Source organism: Entelurus aequoreus, linkage group LG03, assembly GCF_033978785.1.
Source record: "Entelurus aequoreus isolate RoL-2023_Sb linkage group LG03, RoL_Eaeq_v1.1, whole genome shotgun sequence".
In the NCBI taxonomy this organism is placed as follows: domain Eukaryota; kingdom Metazoa; phylum Chordata; class Actinopteri; order Syngnathiformes; family Syngnathidae; genus Entelurus; species Entelurus aequoreus.
This window is the reverse complement of record NC_084733.1, coordinates 7,175,165-7,195,164: the sequence shown is the minus strand read 5'-3', so window position 1 is coordinate 7,195,164 and position 20,000 is coordinate 7,175,165. Positions and strand designations below refer to the sequence as shown.

Genomic DNA, 20,000 nt, shown 5'->3' with positions numbered 1-20,000 from the left:
AACGCTAGCAATAGTTATACTGATCAAAATAAGTAGAGCTTGCTTAGCAGCCTAATGTATGCCCAAAACTAAAGAGGAGGCATTTTACCAAGTATGCCTACAGTGTTTCCCATAAACTGCCAAGATACCTGTGGCTATGGGTGTGGTCACCATGACATCATCGAGTAATTTGCGTAATTTATTACAATGATATGATTTTCTCTAAAAAGGCTAAAAAAATGTATACTTACTAATTAATAATAACAGTTTTGTTTTAAACGTCCATCCATCCATCCATTTTACAATATAATTACAACACTTTATGTACATATATTATATACAGATTTGAACAATAAGTTATTCACTGAAATATATTTATTAATTGTGGTTCTTACAAAAAATATATCTTATAAAATATAAAAGCTAAAATGTCTCTTAAAGCTCTGCCACTTTAATTAGTGCATACTAAATAATTTAACTTTAGCCTACTACTACAACCATATTATTTACCAGCAACATAAAGTGAAACAGAGGCAGAGGTGTCCTGCCACAGTCAGTAACAAATAAACAGAAAACAGTAGTGGTCAAATAAGAGAAGTATCCTACACTTCTCTTTTGTAAAGTAAATATGAACAGCCTATATGGGCATCTACATCAACTATATGATTTGCCTGAGAAGCTGGACAGGACAAAAAAAAATAAAAAAATAAATAAATAAATAAATTAATTTAAAAAAAAAATAATATTTTTTTATTTTATTTGTGGCGGACGTAATTCTTTCGTGGCGGGCCGCCACAAATAAATGAATGTGTGGGAAACACTGGCCTATATAGCCTACCAGGGGTCGGCAACCCAAATTGTTCAAAGAGCCATATTGGACCAAAAATACAAAAAAGTAATCTGTCTGGAGCCGCAAAAAATTAAAAGACTTACAGTATATAAGTGTTAAAATGATGGCAACACATGATGTGTCTATATTAGCCTACTATCAAAGTGACTTTAAAAAGTCTTATATAAGTGTTATAATGAAGACAACACATGATGTAAGTGTCTATATTAGCTATATTAGCCTACTATCAAAATGATTGTGTCGCAGGCTGACGCAAATCTTCGTTGACAGAAATGTTGAAATGTAATATTTATTCTACACATTTTTACAAAATTTAGAAAACATTAGTAAAACTTCTCAGAGGGTGAGATAACTCCTGGAAATGACTGTCTTAGAATGGCCAAATGTATAGATGTTTGTGTCCATGTTAAAGGTAACAACAGGCTGTCTTCTTCTAATGGATTTATTACAATCTTTGCAAGCTGGCTAACGTTTGCTGTGGTCTGGAACAACATGGCGCACTAACAACTATCAGAAATGCAGCCAACATTGTGTCATGAAACACGGAAAAATGAACTAAATACCCAGAGGACAGAAGTAAAGGGAATTAAATGAGCTCAAATATACCTACAAACGAGGCATAATGATGCAATATGTACATACAGCTAGCCTAAATAGCATGATAGCATCGATTAGCTTGCAGCCATGCACTGACCAAATATGCCCTGATTAGCACTCCAACAAGTCAATAACATCAACAAAGCTCACCTTTGTGCGTTCACGCCCGGCATAAAACGTTTGGTGGACAAAATGAGGCAAAGAAGGAGTGGCATAAAACACGTCTTTCTGTGGCAGCGTCGGAGAAAGGTCTACATGTAAACAAACTGTTGAGGCACAGTCCACACGACAGTGAGTTCAAGGGCCAGTGAAATTAGTAGGACAAAACGGCGCTCGCCAAATACTCTCATCCGTGAAGCATAAACATATTAAACATTGGATTTTCTAACATTTAGGAAGGTTTGTGTTGTGTTTGTCCTCCTACAGAAACCATATTACAACAAAAAATATATTTTTCACCCCATTTTTTTTACATTTCCATACATTTTTGAACAAAAGCTACACGGAGCCACCAGGGCGCCGCTCAAGAGCCGTATTGGATCATGTGAATTGGCTGTCTCCATACGTTTCACATTGCCATGATGACTAATGTTGGAACCCATTTCCTCAGCGTATCAGCATATTGAGAAAAAAATATGCACTGACACTACCTATATCCATATAGCTTTTATTTGTACATAATATACTTTGTCCTGTCAGTTGGATGACACATGGACATGCAGGCTAACTAGCATATATTTCCTCCGTTAGCATGTATGGCCATGTGTCATTGACCCGGGTGTCATGATCCGTGGTCCGGATCATGTTTTGTGTTTCCTGTTTGTTTTGGACTCCTTTAGTTCCTGTTTGTGCACCTCCTGAGTTTAGTCACCATGCTTATGCCTGGTTCACACCAACGGCGCTTGCTTTAAAGCGGCGAGCAAAGCGCCGTCATTTTTGTCAATTTTTCCACGAATATCCCGATCTCCGAAGTAATGTTATGCTTTGATACGCTCTGATACGAATTAGTTGCCGCTTTGGGGGGACGAATTACCGTTCCTCACGATTTGATGCCGCTTTGATCCCGCTTTGATACGCTTTAAATCACGCTTTGATACGTTTTATTACGCTTTATTGAACTTTATTATGCTTTGATGCGATCCTGACGCTTTAAATCAGGCTCTGACACGATTATCAAGCTCTGTTGTGCATTGGAATTAATGCGTCATGAACATTATGAACATTAATTTGTAATAATGACTTTGAAATGTGATATTGTTATGTAATTATGTGCAATTTGGAAGATGCTGTGATAATTATTTTGTGAATTTGATGAATAAATTGCGTGCGCACACATAATATAATAAAAAAGAGAAATATGATAAACAAATAAGTAAAAAAAAAAAGGTGAAAAACTCAGTATACTAAGTTTTCCCCACATTTTTTTAGATTGATCTATTTATTTGATTTCTCTTTTTGTTTTATTATATACAGGATAAAACACATAATGTAATAAAAAAGAGAAATATGATAAACAAATAAGTAAAAAAAAAGTGAAAACTCAGTATACTGTTTTCCACACATTTTTTATATTCATTTATTTTTTCAATTTCTCTTTTTTTCCGTTATATTATGTTTATTATTTATTATGTTTTATATTAATTTATTTTTTCAATTTCTCTTATTTTTTCGTTATATTATGTTTATTATGTATTATTTATTATGTTTTATATTCATTTGTTTTTTCAATTTCTCTTTTTTTTCGTTATATTATGTTTATTATTTATTATGTTTTATATTCATTTATTTTTTCAATTTCTCTTCTTTTTTCGTTATATTATGTTTATTATTTATTATTTATTATGTTTTATATTCATTTATTTTTTCAATTTCTCTTTTTTTTGTTATATTATGTTTATTATTTATTATGTTTTATATTCATTTATTTTTTCAATTTCTCTTCTTTTCTTTTCTTTTATTAATTAAAAAAAAAAAAGGACCTTATCTTCACCATACCTGGTTGTCCAAATTAGGCATAATAATGTGTTAATTCCACAACTGTATATATCAGTATCGGTATCGGTTGATATCGGTATCGGTAATTAAAGAGTTGGACAATATCGGGATATCGGCAAAAAGCCATTATCGGACATCCCTACTTTTGACATATCAGTGCCATTTAATGATGACTTGACATGAAATTATTACATATGGCTCCTTTAAAACTATCTAAATATTGTATCGGCCTTTAAAGTGAAATATAAATGGCCCGTCCATCAGTGTGCTGCCCCCAGTGGACACTTCTAGTAGCGAAGGTCGTGTGTCTTCATAGCCTTGATGGTGGAGCAACCCTGGGACGGTGCTTCACCACTCGGAATAGTTCCACGTCAACCCTAACGCCTCCACTCGTGTACTCCTCCAAGTTGACCGAGGAGTACCTGCGCCGGGTCCCTCAGGGCGAGTGGCCCCGTGTGATGGTGGTGGCCGACGGCTCGTGCGGCGACTCCTGCTCCGTGCTGGGTCTCAGCTCCGACTACACGGTGGAGTCCTGCCACGCCTACGGAGCCAACGCCAGCATCGAGAGGCTGGACCAGAGACAGGTGAGGGGAACACACACGAAAGGAGAGGCTGGACCAGAGACAGGTGAGGGGAACATTTCAGGATGTTGGAGCGCCCACTTCCATCCTTACAAGTAAATGATATTTCCCGGCCCAGGTCGATATGATTATAAGACATTAAGAAGGTTTATTTCCCAGCATGCTTACATTGAACTGGTTATAGAAGGTCCTTCCTGCTATCCATTCATCTCACCTTCTCCACATATGTCCATGTCTTGTTTTGCCCCTTCCTCCGACTGCTTCCTGTTCTGATTCAATTTCCCTCCCAGGATATGAGCGTCATCCCCCTTCCTTGTCAACTAAATGATCTCACTGGTGCTGCTTTGTGTCTCTAAAGAGGGACTGGATCAATGCTGAATACAAACACAACTATTTTCATGTCCCCCCTCAATCATAAGCAGGGGCGGTCAGAGTATTAGATCCCCCACATGTAGCTCCTGCATGGCAATGACTGCATCCTCACATTTATTTTCATCACATGTTGCTGCTCTATTTTTTTTATCACACCTTGAAATAGATTTTAGAGTCTTTATATAAGATGACATTTTGTAGAGTCACGGCTGGAAGGCACCCAAAGTCAAATGAAACGAAAGCACACCTTAAAATAATTACAAACTGAACAACGTCAAGTGTAATAATCTGTTCTGGGGTGGGGGGGAATAGACTACAGACTGTGGAGAAGTAGGCCGGCATCGTCGCGTGAAGAAGCCTACAATTTTTGGTTGTTTTCCACTCCATTTGCTGAATGGCGATATATACAATATATATCTCGATATTTTTTCCGTAAAGTCAAAACAAAACAGTACATAGGTACCTCAGATACTAAGTATGTCATTATTATGACTTAGTAAGTCAACATTTTGACTTAGTAATTTACTAAGTCAAAATAATGACAAATTAATGACCTACTAAGTCAAAATAATGACTTGCTGTAAGTAAGCGTTTGCAATAAGAGTTTGAAAAAAAAGCTTAAGACGTTAGTGTAGGCGGTGGGCGGCTCTTTGTTGTTAAGGTGGCCGCCTAAACAACAAATAGCTGTGGGAAACCCTGATATATATATATAAAAAAAATATATATATATATATATATATAAATATATATATATATATACACTACCGTTCAAAAGTTTGGGGTCACCCAAACAATTTTGTGGAATAGCCTTCATTTCTAAGAACAAGAATAGACTGTCGAGTTTCAGATGAAAGTTCTCTTTTTCTGGCCATTTTGAGCGTTTAATTGACCCCACAAATGTGATGCTCCAGAAACTCAATCTGCTCAAGGGAAGGTCAGTTTTGTAGCTTCTGTAACGAGCTAAACTGTTTTCAGATGTGTGAACATGATTGCACAAGGGTTTTCTAATCATCAATTAGCCTTCTGAGCCAATGAGCAAACACATTGTACCATTAGAACACTGGAGTGATAGTTGCTGGAAATGGGCCTCTATACACCTATGTAGATATTGCACCAAAAACCAGACATTTGCAGCTAGAATAGTCATTTACCACATTAGCAATGTATAGAGTGTATTTCTTTAAAGTTAAGACTAGTTTAAAGTTATCTTCATTGAAAAGTACAGTGCTTTTCCTTCAAAAATAAGGACATTTCAATGTGACCCCAAACTTTTGAACGGTATATATATGTATATATATAAATACATATATATATATATATATATATATATATATATATATATATATATATATATATATATATATATATATATATATATATATATATATATATATATATATATATATATATATATATATATATATATATATGTATGTATGTATGTATGTATGTATGTATATGTATATATATACATATATATATATAATATATATATATATATGTATACATATGTATATATATACATATATATGTATACACATATACATATATATATATATATATATATTTATATATATATATATATATATATATATATGTATATATATATATATATATATATATATATGTATATATATATATATATATATATATATATATATATATATATATATATATATATATATATATATATATATATATATATATATATATATATATATATATATATATATATATGTTTATATATATATACATATGTATGTTTATATATATACATATGTATACATATATATATATATATGTATATACATATGTATACATATATATATGTATATGTATATGTACCTACTCAGTGGCATAGTGGTTAGAGTGTCCGCCCTGAGATGGGTAGGTTGTGAGTTCAAACCCCGGCCGAGTCATACCAAAGACTATAAAAATGGGAGCCATTACCTCCCTGCTTGGCACTCAGCATCAAGGGTTGGAATTGGGGGTTAAATCACCAAAAATGATTCCCGGGTCCGGCCACCGCTGCTGCTCACTGCTCCCCTCACCTCCCAGGGGGTGATCAAGGGTGATGGGTCAAATGCAGAGAATAATTTCACCACACCTAGTGTGTGTGTGACAATCATTGGTACTTTAACTTTAATGTATGTATGTAAGTTTTTGTTCTTTTCCAACCGTGTGAACAGTGACTTTTATTCTCCACACTACCAGGTGCCCACACCGGAGATCCGTGCCCACAGTCTCTACTTCGACCTGTCAGCCTACGGGGTGGAAGCCCTGAGGGAGCAGCGTAACCCCAGCAGCAAAGCAGGCTTCCACCTGAAGATCTACGGCACCTTCAGGAACCGCTACATGGCCCTGGTGTGCCCCGCCTCCGACGCCAGGATGGTGCGCTTCCTCAGGAACACGGCCAACTCCTCCGTGAGTAGACTCTGAAGAACTCCTCCAGTCACCTGGCGCCCCACAGTACTTCATATCAACTCATACTGTCATTAAGTAGTTACATCACTTGTTATATTTTATAATAGTAGTTTTTTAAATAGTTACATCACTTGTTTCATTTTATAATAGTAGTTATATTTTTGAACAAATACGTTAGCACAGTGCTTCTCTAACCTTTTCCACTAAGTAGCACCTCAGAAAACACTTCAAGTACCACCATAATGATATTAAATACAGTAGTGTAGTACACCTAAGTATTCATTAAGTACCACCATAATGATATTAAATACAGTAGTGTAGTAGACCTAAGTATTCATTAAGTACCACCATAATGATATTAAATACAGTAGTGTAGTACACCTAAGTATTCATTAAGTACCACCATAATGATATTAAATACAGTAGTGTAGTAGACCTAAGTATTCATTAAGTACCACCATAATGACAACATTAAATACAGTAGTGTAGTAGACCTAAGTATTCATTAAGTACCACCATAATGATATTAAATACAGTAGTGTAGTACACCTAAGTATTCATTAAGTACCACCATAATGACTACATTAAATACAGTAGTGTAGTAGACCTAAGTATTCATTAAGTACCACCATAATGATATTAAATACAGTAGTGTAGTAGACCTAAGTATTCATTAAGTACCACCATAATGACAACATTAAATACAGTAGTGTAGTAGACCTAAGTATTCATTAAGTACCACCATAATGATATTAAATACAGTAGTGTAGTACACCTAAGTATTCATTAAGTACCACCATAATGACTACATTAAATACAGTAGTGTAGTAGACCTAAGTATTCATTAAGTACCACCATAATGACAACATTAAATACAGTAGTGTAGTAGACCTAAGTATTCATTAAGTACCACCATAATGATATTAAATACAGTAGTGTAGTACACCTAAGTATTCATTAAGTACCACCATAATGACTACATTAAATACAGTAGTGTAGTACACCTAAGTATTCATTAAGTACCACCATAATGACTACATTAAATACAGTAGTGTAGTAGACCTAAGTATTCATTAAGTACCACCATAATGACAACATTAAATACAGTAGTGTAGTAGACCTAAGTATTCATTAAGTACCACCATAATGACTACATTAAATACAGTAGTGTAGTAGACCTAAGTATTCATTAAGTACCACCATAATGACAACATTAAATACAGTAGTGTAGTAGACCTAAGTATTCATTAAGTACCACCATAATGACATTAAATACAGTAGTGTAGTAGACCTAAGTATTCATTAAGTACCACCATAATGACATTAAATACAGTAGTGTAGTAGACCTAAGTATTCATTAAGTACCACCATAATGACATTAAATACAGTAGTGTAGTAGACCTAAGTATTCATTAAGTACCACCATAATGACAACATTAAATACAGTAGTGTAGTAGACCTAAGTATTCATTAAGTACCACCATAATGACTACATTAAATACAGTAGTGTAGTAGACCTAAGTATTCATTAAGTACCACCATAATGACAACATTAAATACAGTAGTGTAGTAGACCTAAGTATTCATTAAGTACCACCATAATGACAACATTAAATACAGTAGTGTAGTAGACCTAAGTATTCATTAAGTACTACCATAATGATATTAAATACAGTAGTGTAGTACACCTAAGTATTCATTAAGTACCACCATAATGACATTAAATACAGTAGTGTAGTAGACCTAAGTATTCATTAAGTACCACCATAATGACAACATTAAATACAGTAGTGTAGTAGACCTAAGTATTCATTAAGTACCACCATAATGATATTAAATACAGTAGTGTAGTAGACCTAAGTATTCATTAAGTACCACCATAATGGCAACATTAAATACAGTAGTGTAGTAGACCTAAGTATTCATTAAGTACCACCATAATGATATTAAATACAGTAGTGTAGTAGACCTAAGTATTCATTAAGTACCACCATAATGATATTAAATACAGTAGTGTAGTAGACCTAAGTATTCATTAAGTACCACCATAATGACAACATTAAATACAGTAGTGTAGTAGACCTAAGTATTCATTAAAAATAACACAGAGATTGTATTTGATAAAAGCATTTAATATGTTTGGTCACTGCAATATTACACACAGATTGAACGGTCACACTGTGTTTGAATATTTAATGAAGTTATCATTTGGCCTATAGTTACTGCATTAGTGTATAGAAATGATTCATATATTCACAAACCATCGTATGAATAATTGTCCCCAACCTTTTTGCTGGCACTGTGTAATTATGTCTAATTGTGTTCTTTATGTCTAATTGTGTTCTTTATGTGTAATTGTGTTCTTTAGAATACACAACCAGACTAGTGTGTGTTCACAGTGACACTACACCTGTTGCACAGGTGGACCGTCACTTTTACCTCAGCAGATGGACTCAGTCCATTAGTGTGTGTTTTGTTTGCAGTGGTGTGTGTGTGTGTGTGTGTGTGTGTGTGTGTGTGTGTGTGTGTGTGTGTGTGTGTGTGTGTGTGTGTGTGTGTGTGTGTGTGTGTGTGAGAGAGATGTTCAAGTGTCTGCAGGCACTTACCTGAGCCAACAATAGCATGAGGAGGGAGATGTTGGAGTGTTTGGTTCAAGAGGTCTGCTTTTTGTCAGTAACACTCCTTTTGTAATTGTACTTATACACACACATTCTTGACTTTCTTACCTTTTTGAGACCTGAGAAAAATGCCCACCTCTTTAGGACCACCCTTTCTAGATATATAAATATTTGTATTTACAACATACTATGTAAATAAAACAAAGGTAAGCTTTTAGTAATTTTTTTTTTTTTTTTTAATTTTCATTATTTACTTCAAGTTATTACAGTATGTTTCTATACACATATTTATTTATTCATTTTGGCCAAAGGGGGCGCATTTCAATTTCTTACACACACTTGTTATTTCATATTCAAAAGCGACACACAGTCTGTTTGAAAAATCCCTCCTTTTTGGGACCACCCTCATTTTGATAGATTTCACCACCAGGGGGTGCAAATGAGATCTCTAGTTTTTTGTTTTTTTGTAAGGTGCTTAAGGCCGATGACAAAGGAGTCAGGGACCACAGATGGCCCCTGTGCCGCACTTTGGGCAACACAGCTGTTTAAGCTAACTGTTCTCGTCTTAGTAGCGTAGTGTATTTGTTCATGCTATGCTCACATATGGTTGTCTTACGTCAGCACCGGAAGTGGTAAAATCAGCCGTTCACCTGGCGGGGTTTTTTTTTCGGGGGATGAATAGGGAAGTCCTTCTTTAGCTGCCATCTTGTTTGATCATATATTGCTGCTTTTGCACCTGTCAATGTTTACTTTTGTATGCCCATTAAATCAACCAAAAATCCCGACTTTGGAGCAATGTTCACGGACTCTAGTGTTTGGCTCTCTATTAGATGCAATATTATTGGGGACCATGATTTATGTCATCACTTGTTAACACCTCCTCATATGGAAGGTAGGAGGTAGAAACACACACACACACACACACACACACACACACACACACACACACACACACACACACACACACACACACACACACACACACACACACACACACACACACACACACACACACACACACACACACACACACACAGGTATGAAAGGCTGTGGTGCTTGTTGCTACTTGGGCGTCCACTGGAGTGGACATGAAGCGTTACTTGGAAGCAGACGGTTGTGCAAGTCAGCGTCTTGAGAAGAAAGCGTCATTGAAAGGGGAGCAAGGAGTGAGGGAGCAAGGGGTGAGGCAGCAAGTGGTGAGGCAGCATGGGGTGAGGCAGCAAGAAGTGAGGGTCTGTCAGTCCATGGCGGAGGGTGTGTCAGTCCATGGTGGAGGGTGTGTCAGTCCATGGTGGAGGGTGTGTCAGTCCATGGTAAAGGGTGTGTCAGTTGATGGTGGAAGGTGTGTCAGTCCATGGCGGAGAGTGTTTCAGTTGATGGTGGAAGGTGTGTCAGTCCATGGCGGAGGGTGTGTCAGTCCATGGCGGAGAGTGTTTCAGTTGATGGTGGAAGGTGTGTCAGTCCATGGCGGAGAGTGTGTCAGTCCATGGCGGAGGGTGTGTCAGTTGATGGTGGAGGGTGTGTCAGTCCATGGCGGAGGGTGTGTCAGTGGATGGCGGAGGGCGTGTCAGTAGATGGCAGAGGGTGTGTCAGTCCATGGCGGAGGGTGTGTCAGTCCATGGCGGAGGGTGTGTCAGTCCATGGTGGAGGGTGTGTCAGTGGATGGTGGAGGGTGTGTCAGTCCATGGCGGAGGGTGTGTCAGTGGATGGTGGAGGGTCTGTCAGTCCATGGCAGAGGGTGTGTCAATCCATGGCGGAGGGTGTGTCAGTCCATGGCGGAGGGTGTGTCAGTCCATGGTGGAGGGTGTGTCAATCCATGGTGGAGGGTGTGTCAGTCCATGGTGGAGGGTGTGTCAGTCCATGGTAAAGGGTGTGTCAGTTGATGGTGGAAGGTGTGTCAGTCCATGGCGGAGAGTGTTTCAGTTGATGGTGGAAGGTGTGTCAGTCCATGGCGGAGGGCTGTCAGTCCATGGCGGAGGGTGTGTCAGTTGATGGTGGAGGGTGTGTCAGTCCATGGCGGAGGATGTGTCAGTCCATAGCGGAGGGTGTGTCAGTCTATGGCGGAGGGTCAGTTGATGGTGGAGGGTGTATCAGTGGATGGTGGAGAGTGTGTCACTGGATTGTGGAGGGTGTGTCACTGGATGGTGGAGGGTGTGTCAATCCACGGCGGAGGGTGTGTCAGTCCATGGTGGAGGGTGTGTCAGTCCATGGCGAAGGGTGTGTCAGTCCATGGCGAAGGGTGTGTCAGTCCATGGCGAAGGGTGTGTCAGTCCATGGCGAAGGGTGTGTCAGTCCATGGTGGAGGGTGTGTCAGTGGATGGTGGAGGGTGTGTCAGTGGATGGTGGAGGGTGTGTCAGTTGATGGCGGAGGGTGTGTCAGTCCATGGCGTAGGGTGTGTCAGTCCATGGTGGAGGGTGTGTCAGTCCATGGTGGAGGGTGTGTCAGTCCAATGCCAGCCAGGCATTAAAAAAATAGACCTAAAAATGTTCAATCATAAATCTTCACCAAAACGTGACTTTGGTCTCAAGAAAAAATGACTGACAGGAAGGCGAGAAACACTTTTTATTTCAACAGACTCTAAAGACTGACTGCACAGTTCCTGTCTTCACAATAAAAGCCCTGCTCCATCCTGCCTGCGCTAACAAAATAAGAGTCTCAGAAAGCTAGCGCACACAAGCTAGCAAGCTAGGGAGCTTGTATTTCTTGTAAAGTGCATAAAAAGGAGAATGGAAGATGTCTGATTCCAATCAATGCAAGTCATCACAATCACACCAACTTATATTCTTGTCTTCATGAAAGAAACATGCTTGTATTATCATTAAACACCTTTAATCTCTTTCATGAATAAGTCAATATAAATCAGTGGTCCCCAACCACCGGGCCGTGGCCCGGTACCGGTCCACGGACCGATTGGTACCGGGCCGCGCAAGAAATAAAAAAAAAAAAAAAAAAAAAAAAATTAATTAAATCAACATAAAAAACAACAATATATACATTATATATCAATATAGATCAATACAGTCTGCAGGGATACAGTCCGTAAGCACACATGATTGTATTTCTTTATGAAAAAAAAAAAAAATAATAAAAAAAAATATATAAATCCCCCCCGTGCCCCCCCGGTCCGTGGGACAAATTTTCAAGCATTAGTCAATATAAATCAGTGGTCCCCAACCACTGGGCCGCGGCCCGGTACCGGTCCGCGGACCGATTGGTACCGGGCCGCGCAAGAAAAAAAAAAAAAAAAAAAAAAAAAAAAAAATAATTAAATCAACATAAAAAACAACAATATATACATTATATATCAATATAGATCAATACAGTCTGCAGGGATACAGTCCGTAAGCACACATGATTGTATTTCTTTATGAAAAAAAAAAAAAAAAAAAAAATATATATATAAATCCCCCCCGTGCCCCCCCGGTCCGTGGGACAAATTTTCAAGCATTAGTCAATATAAATCAGTGGTCCCCAACCACCGGGCCGCGGCCCGGTACCGGTCCGCGGACCGATTGGTACCGGGCCGCGCAAGAAAAAAAAAAAAAAAAAAAAAAAAAAAAAAAATTAAATCAACATAAAAAACAACAATATATACATTATATGTCAATATAGATCAATACAGTCTGCAGGGATACAGTCCGTAAGCACACATGATTGTATTTCTTTATGAAAAAAAAAATAAATAAAAATAAAAAATATATAAATCCCCCCCGTGCCCCCCCGGTCCGTGGGACAAATTTTCAAGCATTAGTCAATATAAATCAGTGGTCCCCAACCACCGGGCCGCGGCCCGGTACCGGTCCGCGGACCGATTGGTACCGTGCCGCACGAGAAGTTAAAAAAAATAAAAATAAAAAAAATTAATTAAATCAACATAAAAAACAACAATATATACATTATATATCAATATAGATCAATACAGTCTGCAGGGATACAGTCCGTAAGCACACATGATTGTATTTCTTTATGAAAAATAAATAAATATATATATATAAATCTCCCCCCTGCCCCCCCGGTCCGTGGGACAAATTTTCAAGCATTAGTCAATATAAATCAGTGGTCCCCAACCACCGGACCGATTGGTACCGGGCCGCGCAAGAAGTTAAAAAAAATAAAATAAATAAATAAATAATGAAATCAACATAAAAAACAACAATATATACATTATATATCAATATAGATCAATACAGTCTGCAGGGATACAGTCCGTAAGCACACATGATTGTATTTCTTTATGAAAAAAAAAAAATATATATATATATATATAAATCCCCCCCCTGCCCCCCCGGTCCGTGGGACAAATTTTCAAGCGTTGACCTGTCCCCAGCTACAAAAAGGTTGTGGACCACTGATATAAATGACATATATGAATGATCCTCCACTTGCTCCATTAAAAAGTAGCTGACCTGCAGCAAAAGGCACGGTGGTGAGAATGCGACATTGCAAATGAAAGTCTTTTGTGCCGCTGACCAGGTCATGAAGAACATCTTCCATCAGTCCTTCAACGCCTACAAGACGGACATTGAGGCGCGCCTGAGCGAGGTGACAGTGAAGCACATGCAGTGCAGCCGCCGCCTCTTCCAGGTGCAGCTGTCACACCGACGTGTCAGCGCCGCCTTCATCCAGGGGGACAACGTCGCCGTCACCGTGGAAGGGGAGGCGGCCCGCGTCCTCAACTTTGACACAGGTGCTGTCCCGATTCATTATCTCCATTGTTAGTGTGCCGTGAGATACAGTCTGGTGTGCCGTGGGAGATGATCTAATTTCACCTAATTCGGTTAGCAATAGAGATGTAAATGCGTTAAAATGTAATATCGGAAATTATCGGTATCGTTTTTTTAATTATCGGTATCGTTTTTTAAATTTATAAATTTTTTTATTTTTTATTTTTTTTACACTCATTCACACTCATTCACACAAAAGGGTTGTTTCTTTCTGTTATTAATATTCTGGTTCCTACATTATATATCAATATATATCAATACAGTCCGTAAGCACACATGATTGTGCGTGCTGCTGCTCCACTAATAGTACTAACCTTTAACAGTTAATTTTACAAATTTTCATTAATTACTAGTTTCAATGTAACTGTTTTTATATTGTTTTACTTTCTTTTTTATTCAAGAAAATGTTTTAAATTTATTTATCTTATTTTATTTTATTAATTTTTTACTTTAAAGTACCTTATCTTCACCATACCTGGTTGTCCAAATTAGGCATAATTATGTGTTAATTCCACGACTGCATATATCGGTTGATATCGGTATCGGTTGATATCGGTATCGGTAATTAAAGAGTTGGACAATATCTGAATATCGGATATCGGCAAAAAGCCATTATCGGACATCCCTAGTTAGCAATATTGTTTGCAAAGCAGTAATTATAGTCTGCAAATGATGTGTTGTTGTTGAGTGTCGGTGCTGTCTAGAGCTCGGCGGAGTAACCCTGTAATACTCTTCCATATCAGTAGGTGGCAGCCGGTACACTGTAAAAAAAAATCCTATTTTTATGGTTAATTTACTCTAAATTTCTACTGTAATTTTTCTATTTTTTAAAAATAGTTTATAAAACTGTAGAATTAAAGACGTTCTCTGTAAATAAACAATCCCCCTGTTATTTTAAGTAATATGCCAGTAATGACAAACTATGTATATTTCTATTTCTTTTACAGAAAAATCCCCAAAATAATTATACATAGCATTTTCTGTTTTCTTAAATTACGTTCAAATTCATGTAAAATTACAGTAATTATCTTTCATTAAATATGTAGCTTGTTATATAAAAGTCTATGTCCATACTAACAATCTGTAGAATAAAGGTATTTTTCTGCAGAACTGTTTGCATCGTCACTTTATTAAAGGTGGTTGATCTAAATAATTTAGTAAAAATCTGTAAAATTATGATATTTTTCCGCAAAACGTTTCATGAAAATTTCTGTAAATTTACAATTTGGTTTACAATGTTTTGCTGTAATTTTATGGTTTTCGTTTGGCTGCCAGTAGATGACCGTTTTTTAACAGAATTTTTTTTTACAGTGTAGCTAATTGCTTTGTAGATGTCGGAAACAGCGGGAGGCAGGGTGCAGGTAAAAATGTGTCTAATGCTTAAACCAAAAATAAACAAAAGGTGAGTGCCCCTAAGAAAAGGCATTGAAGCTTAGGGAAGGCTATGCAGGACAAAACTAAAACTGAACTGGCTACAAAGTAAACAAAAACAGAATGCTGGACGACAGCAAAGACTTACTGTGGAGCAAAGACGGCGTCTACAATGTACATCCGAACATGACGTGACAATCATCAATGTCCCCACAAAGAAGGATTAAAAACAACTGAAATATTCTTGATTGCTAAATCAAAGTAGATGCGGGAAATATCGCTCAAAGGAAGACATGAAAACTGCTACAGGAAAATACCAAAAAAAGAGAAAAAGCCACCAAAATAGGAGCGCAAGACAAGAACTAAAACACAACACACATGAAAACAGCAAAAAAACTCAAAATAAGTCAGGGGGTGATGTGACAGGTGGTGACAGTACACCTACTTTGAGACAAGAGCTATATTGATGCATGCTTGGTTATGCTTTAAAGCTACTCAGTGGCCTAGTGGTTAGAGTGTCCGCCCTGAGATGGGTAGGTTGTGAGTTCAAACCCCGACCGAGTCATACCAAAGACTATAAAAATGGGAGCCATTACCTCCCTGCTTGGCACTCAGCATCAAGGGTTGGAATTGGGGGTTAAATCACCAAAAATGATTCCCGGGCGCGGTACCGCTGCTGCCCACTGCTGCCCACTGCTCCCCTCACCTCCCAGGGGGTGATGAAGGGGATGGGTCAAATGCAGAGGACAAATTTCACCACACCTAGTGTGTGTGTGACAATCATTGGTACTTTAACTTTAACTTGAAGTCATACCCAACAATTGTGACAACGACTTTTTACTGTTAACTGTGTTTAGTTTTTTAATGATTGCTGCTGATGGTGTGCCTCCGGAATTTTTTCAACGCAAAAAATGTGCCTTGGCTCAAAAAAGGTTGAAAAACACCGACTTAAAGGTGTCAGAAAAATGGTATGTAAATGATCAAAAAACTTTCCGTTCGCTGAGTTCCCAATGAACAGACAAGAGGCTGTGTTTGTTGCACCAAGCAAAGGCTTGGAAAATTCCATTGTGTACGATGGGAGGAGACGGGAGGGGGGGTTATCTATTGTCATCGAAGACCTGCTCAAGCTGAATCCAGGACCAGCCCAAGCCCGAGGCATCTTTTTCTTTTAGGTAAATGTGACCGAAAACAATGACTCGTTTACATACTCCCCATTCCTTTAGAAACAGATGTTGTTATGTGAACAGGGAAAGTCCAAATAAAAAGGTGGCGTACAATTATAGATGTCCGATAATATCGGTCTACCGATATTATCGGCCGATAAATGCGTTAAAATGTAATATCGAAAATTATCGGTATCGGTTTTTTTTATTATCAGTATCGTTTTTTTTAAAAAAAAATATTTTTTTTTTTTATTAAATCCACATAAAAAACACAAGATACACTTACAATTAGTGCACCAACCCAAAAAACCTCCCTCCCCCATTTACACTTATTCACACTCATTCACACAAAAGGGTTGTTTCTTTCTGTTATTAATATTCTGGTTCCTACATTATATATCAATATATATCAATACAGTCTGCAAGGGATACAGTCCGTAAGCACACATGATTGTGCGTGCTGCTGCTCCACTAATAGTACTAACCTTTAACAGTTAATTTTTACAAATTTTCATTAATTACTAGTTTCTATGTAACTGTTTTTATATTGTTTTACTTTATTTTTTTATTCAAGAAAATGTTTTTAATTTATTTATCTTATTTTATTTGATTCATTTTTTAAAAAAAAGTACCTTATCTTCACCATACCTGGTTGTCCAAATTAGGCATAATAATGTGTTAATTCCACGACTGTATATATCGGTTGATATCGGTATCGGTAATTAAAGAGTTGGACAATATCGGCATATCGGATATCGGCAAAAAGCCATTATCGGACATCCCTACGTACAATCTTTCGCCAGAGCGTGGGTGACACTGTAAGAGGTTACACGTTGACACGTTTCTCCTCGATTGAGCAAAATTGAATTCTGCCTCTGTTGGATTCTTTGCTTCTTGTCTTGTTTAATAAATGTCATCAGTGTTTGAACCTGACAAAAGGGGCCACACCAAATGACTCACTCTTAAGTGCATATATGAATGTAAACAAGAACAACATTATGTGTGGTGAATGACGTCCTTAAAGTAACAACCGTTACACACGTCCCCCTGGTGTCGGACCTCGTGCCAGTGAGTGTCTTGTGTCCCGTCCCAGGTTGCGGCGTCAATCTCGGCCTGCGAGGTCTGGAGTCCATGGCGAGGTTCATCTACCGTGCGGCCACCGCCGCCGACCAGAGTGACATCATGGAGGCGCTCTCGGAGAAGATGCAGCACTCCAGGAAAGTGGCGGAGACCTTCAAGCAGTCCGGCCTGAGTGAGTCCTTATACGCCTGACAGTCACGCGGGTGGGCACAGTGCCACCTGGGGCTCATGCAAGGAAAAGGTCATGACGTGAAGTCACTAAGAAGTGACATTTATGATGAACACATGAGGAAATATGCCAACGTTAAAGACACACGTCTACTCAAGAGGTCCAAATATGTACATTTTGTCACATTTTAAGCCTTAATATGTAGTTATGATTTTCTGATGTATTAGTTTGAGTAGCCTTTTCTTTTGTGTATAAAAATAAAGATGCAAGGATTTAAAAAAAAAAAACTCTCACCAAGGATTATATTCTTTAACAAAAAGATTATATGAGTGATCCTGTCAAAAGTAGCCAAAGATGTCATATTGATGGAACAAAATCATTGTATTGGTTTTATTAATTTTATTTCACAAAAATAAATGCCAACGTATGTAAAGATCTCAAATCAATACACATTATAATTAATAAATACATTTTGAAAAAATGAAAAATATACCTAAATACATTCATCTTAATTTTAGGAGTTAATACAATTAAAAAATAAATTCATTTCTGTTCCTCCCCTGTTTTATTTACTTTGACATTGCTGCCCTCTAGTGGTGCACAGAACTAACAACACATCGCTCAATTAAAAGGGCAATTGCACTTTTAGAACGGTTTTCCTATCAATTACAATCCTTACATGAGACAAGAACACATATGTTTTTATTTTTTTATGCATCCTAAATCTTAAATTACTGCTAGCAAAAGTCAGCCAACAATGGAGCCAGTGGAAGTCGCTCTTATGCGCCTGTAAAGCGGTCTAAAGACATTCTAAGGCCTCCATCACCGTTTTATATACATGCTGTAAGTATATATGTCATGTAGTAACATTCATGATAACATGTAATATATACATGATGTAAGTATATATGTCATGTAGTAACATTCATAATAACATGTAATATATATGCTGTAAGTATATATGTCATGTAGTAACATTCATGATAACATGTAATATATACATGATGTAAGTATATATGTCATGTAGTAACATTCATAATAACATGTAATATATACATGATGTAAGTATATATGTCATGTAGTAACATTCATAATAACATGTAATATATACATGCTGTAACTATATATGTCATGTAGTAACATTCATAATAACATGTAATATATACATGATGTAAGTATATATGTCATGTAGTAACATTCATAATAACATGTAATATATACATGATGTAAGTATATATGTCATGTAGTAACATTCATAATAACATGTAATATATACATGCTGTAAGTATATATGTCATGTAGTAACATTCATAATAACATGTAATATATACATGATGTAAGTATATATGTCATGTAGTAACATTCATAATAACATGTAATATATACATGCTGTAAGTATATATGTCATGTAGTAACATTCATAATAACATGTAATATATACATGATGTAAGTATATATGTCATGTAGTAACATTCATAATAACATGTAATATATACATGATGTAAGTATATATGTCATGTAGTAACATTCATAATAACATGTAATATATACATGATGTAAGTATATATGTCATGTAGTAACATTCATAATAACATGTAATATATACATGATGTAAGTATATATGTCATGTAGTAACATTCGCTTTCCCAGCAGCTTGCCTGCCCAATGACGTCATAACATCTACGGCTTTTAGAGAGTAGAGTGCACAACAAGGAGAGAGAGTTCTTGGTTTCTTATGTGGGTTTATTGTTGGGCAGTTTCATTAACGTCCTCCCAGCGCGGTAACAACACACAACAACAGCACGTTTAGTCTACCGTAAAGCAGTTCGTCTGCCGTAAACAGCAATGTTGTGACACTCTTAAACAGGACAATACTGCCACCTACTGGATAGCCTGCAGAACATTGAAATTCAAGTATGTCTTTTATTTATATGTATAATAAAATAAAAGATACAAAAAAAAATATATATACATAGCTAGAATTCACTGAAAGTCAGGTATTTCATACATATATATATATATATATATATATATATATATATATATATATATATATATATATATATATATATATAT

General features: G+C 36.9%; 1 protein-coding gene across 1 annotated transcript in view; it reads left to right on the top strand.

Moving 5' to 3' along the window:
• Positions 1-18,596, top strand: part of si:dkey-234i14.6 (uncharacterized) — a 24,532-nt gene extending 5,936 nt beyond the window's left edge. The window contains exons 2-5 of the mRNA XM_062040179.1: positions 3,829-4,005; positions 6,589-6,798; positions 13,891-14,104; positions 17,769-18,596. Coding sequence (XP_061896163.1) covers positions 3,829-4,005; positions 6,589-6,798; positions 13,891-14,104; positions 17,769-17,947 — 780 coding nt within the window. The 3' untranslated portion in view covers positions 17,948-18,596. The remainder of the gene's footprint in view (positions 1-3,828; positions 4,006-6,588; positions 6,799-13,890; positions 14,105-17,768) is intronic.
• Positions 18,597-20,000: the final 1,404 nt, after the last annotated feature.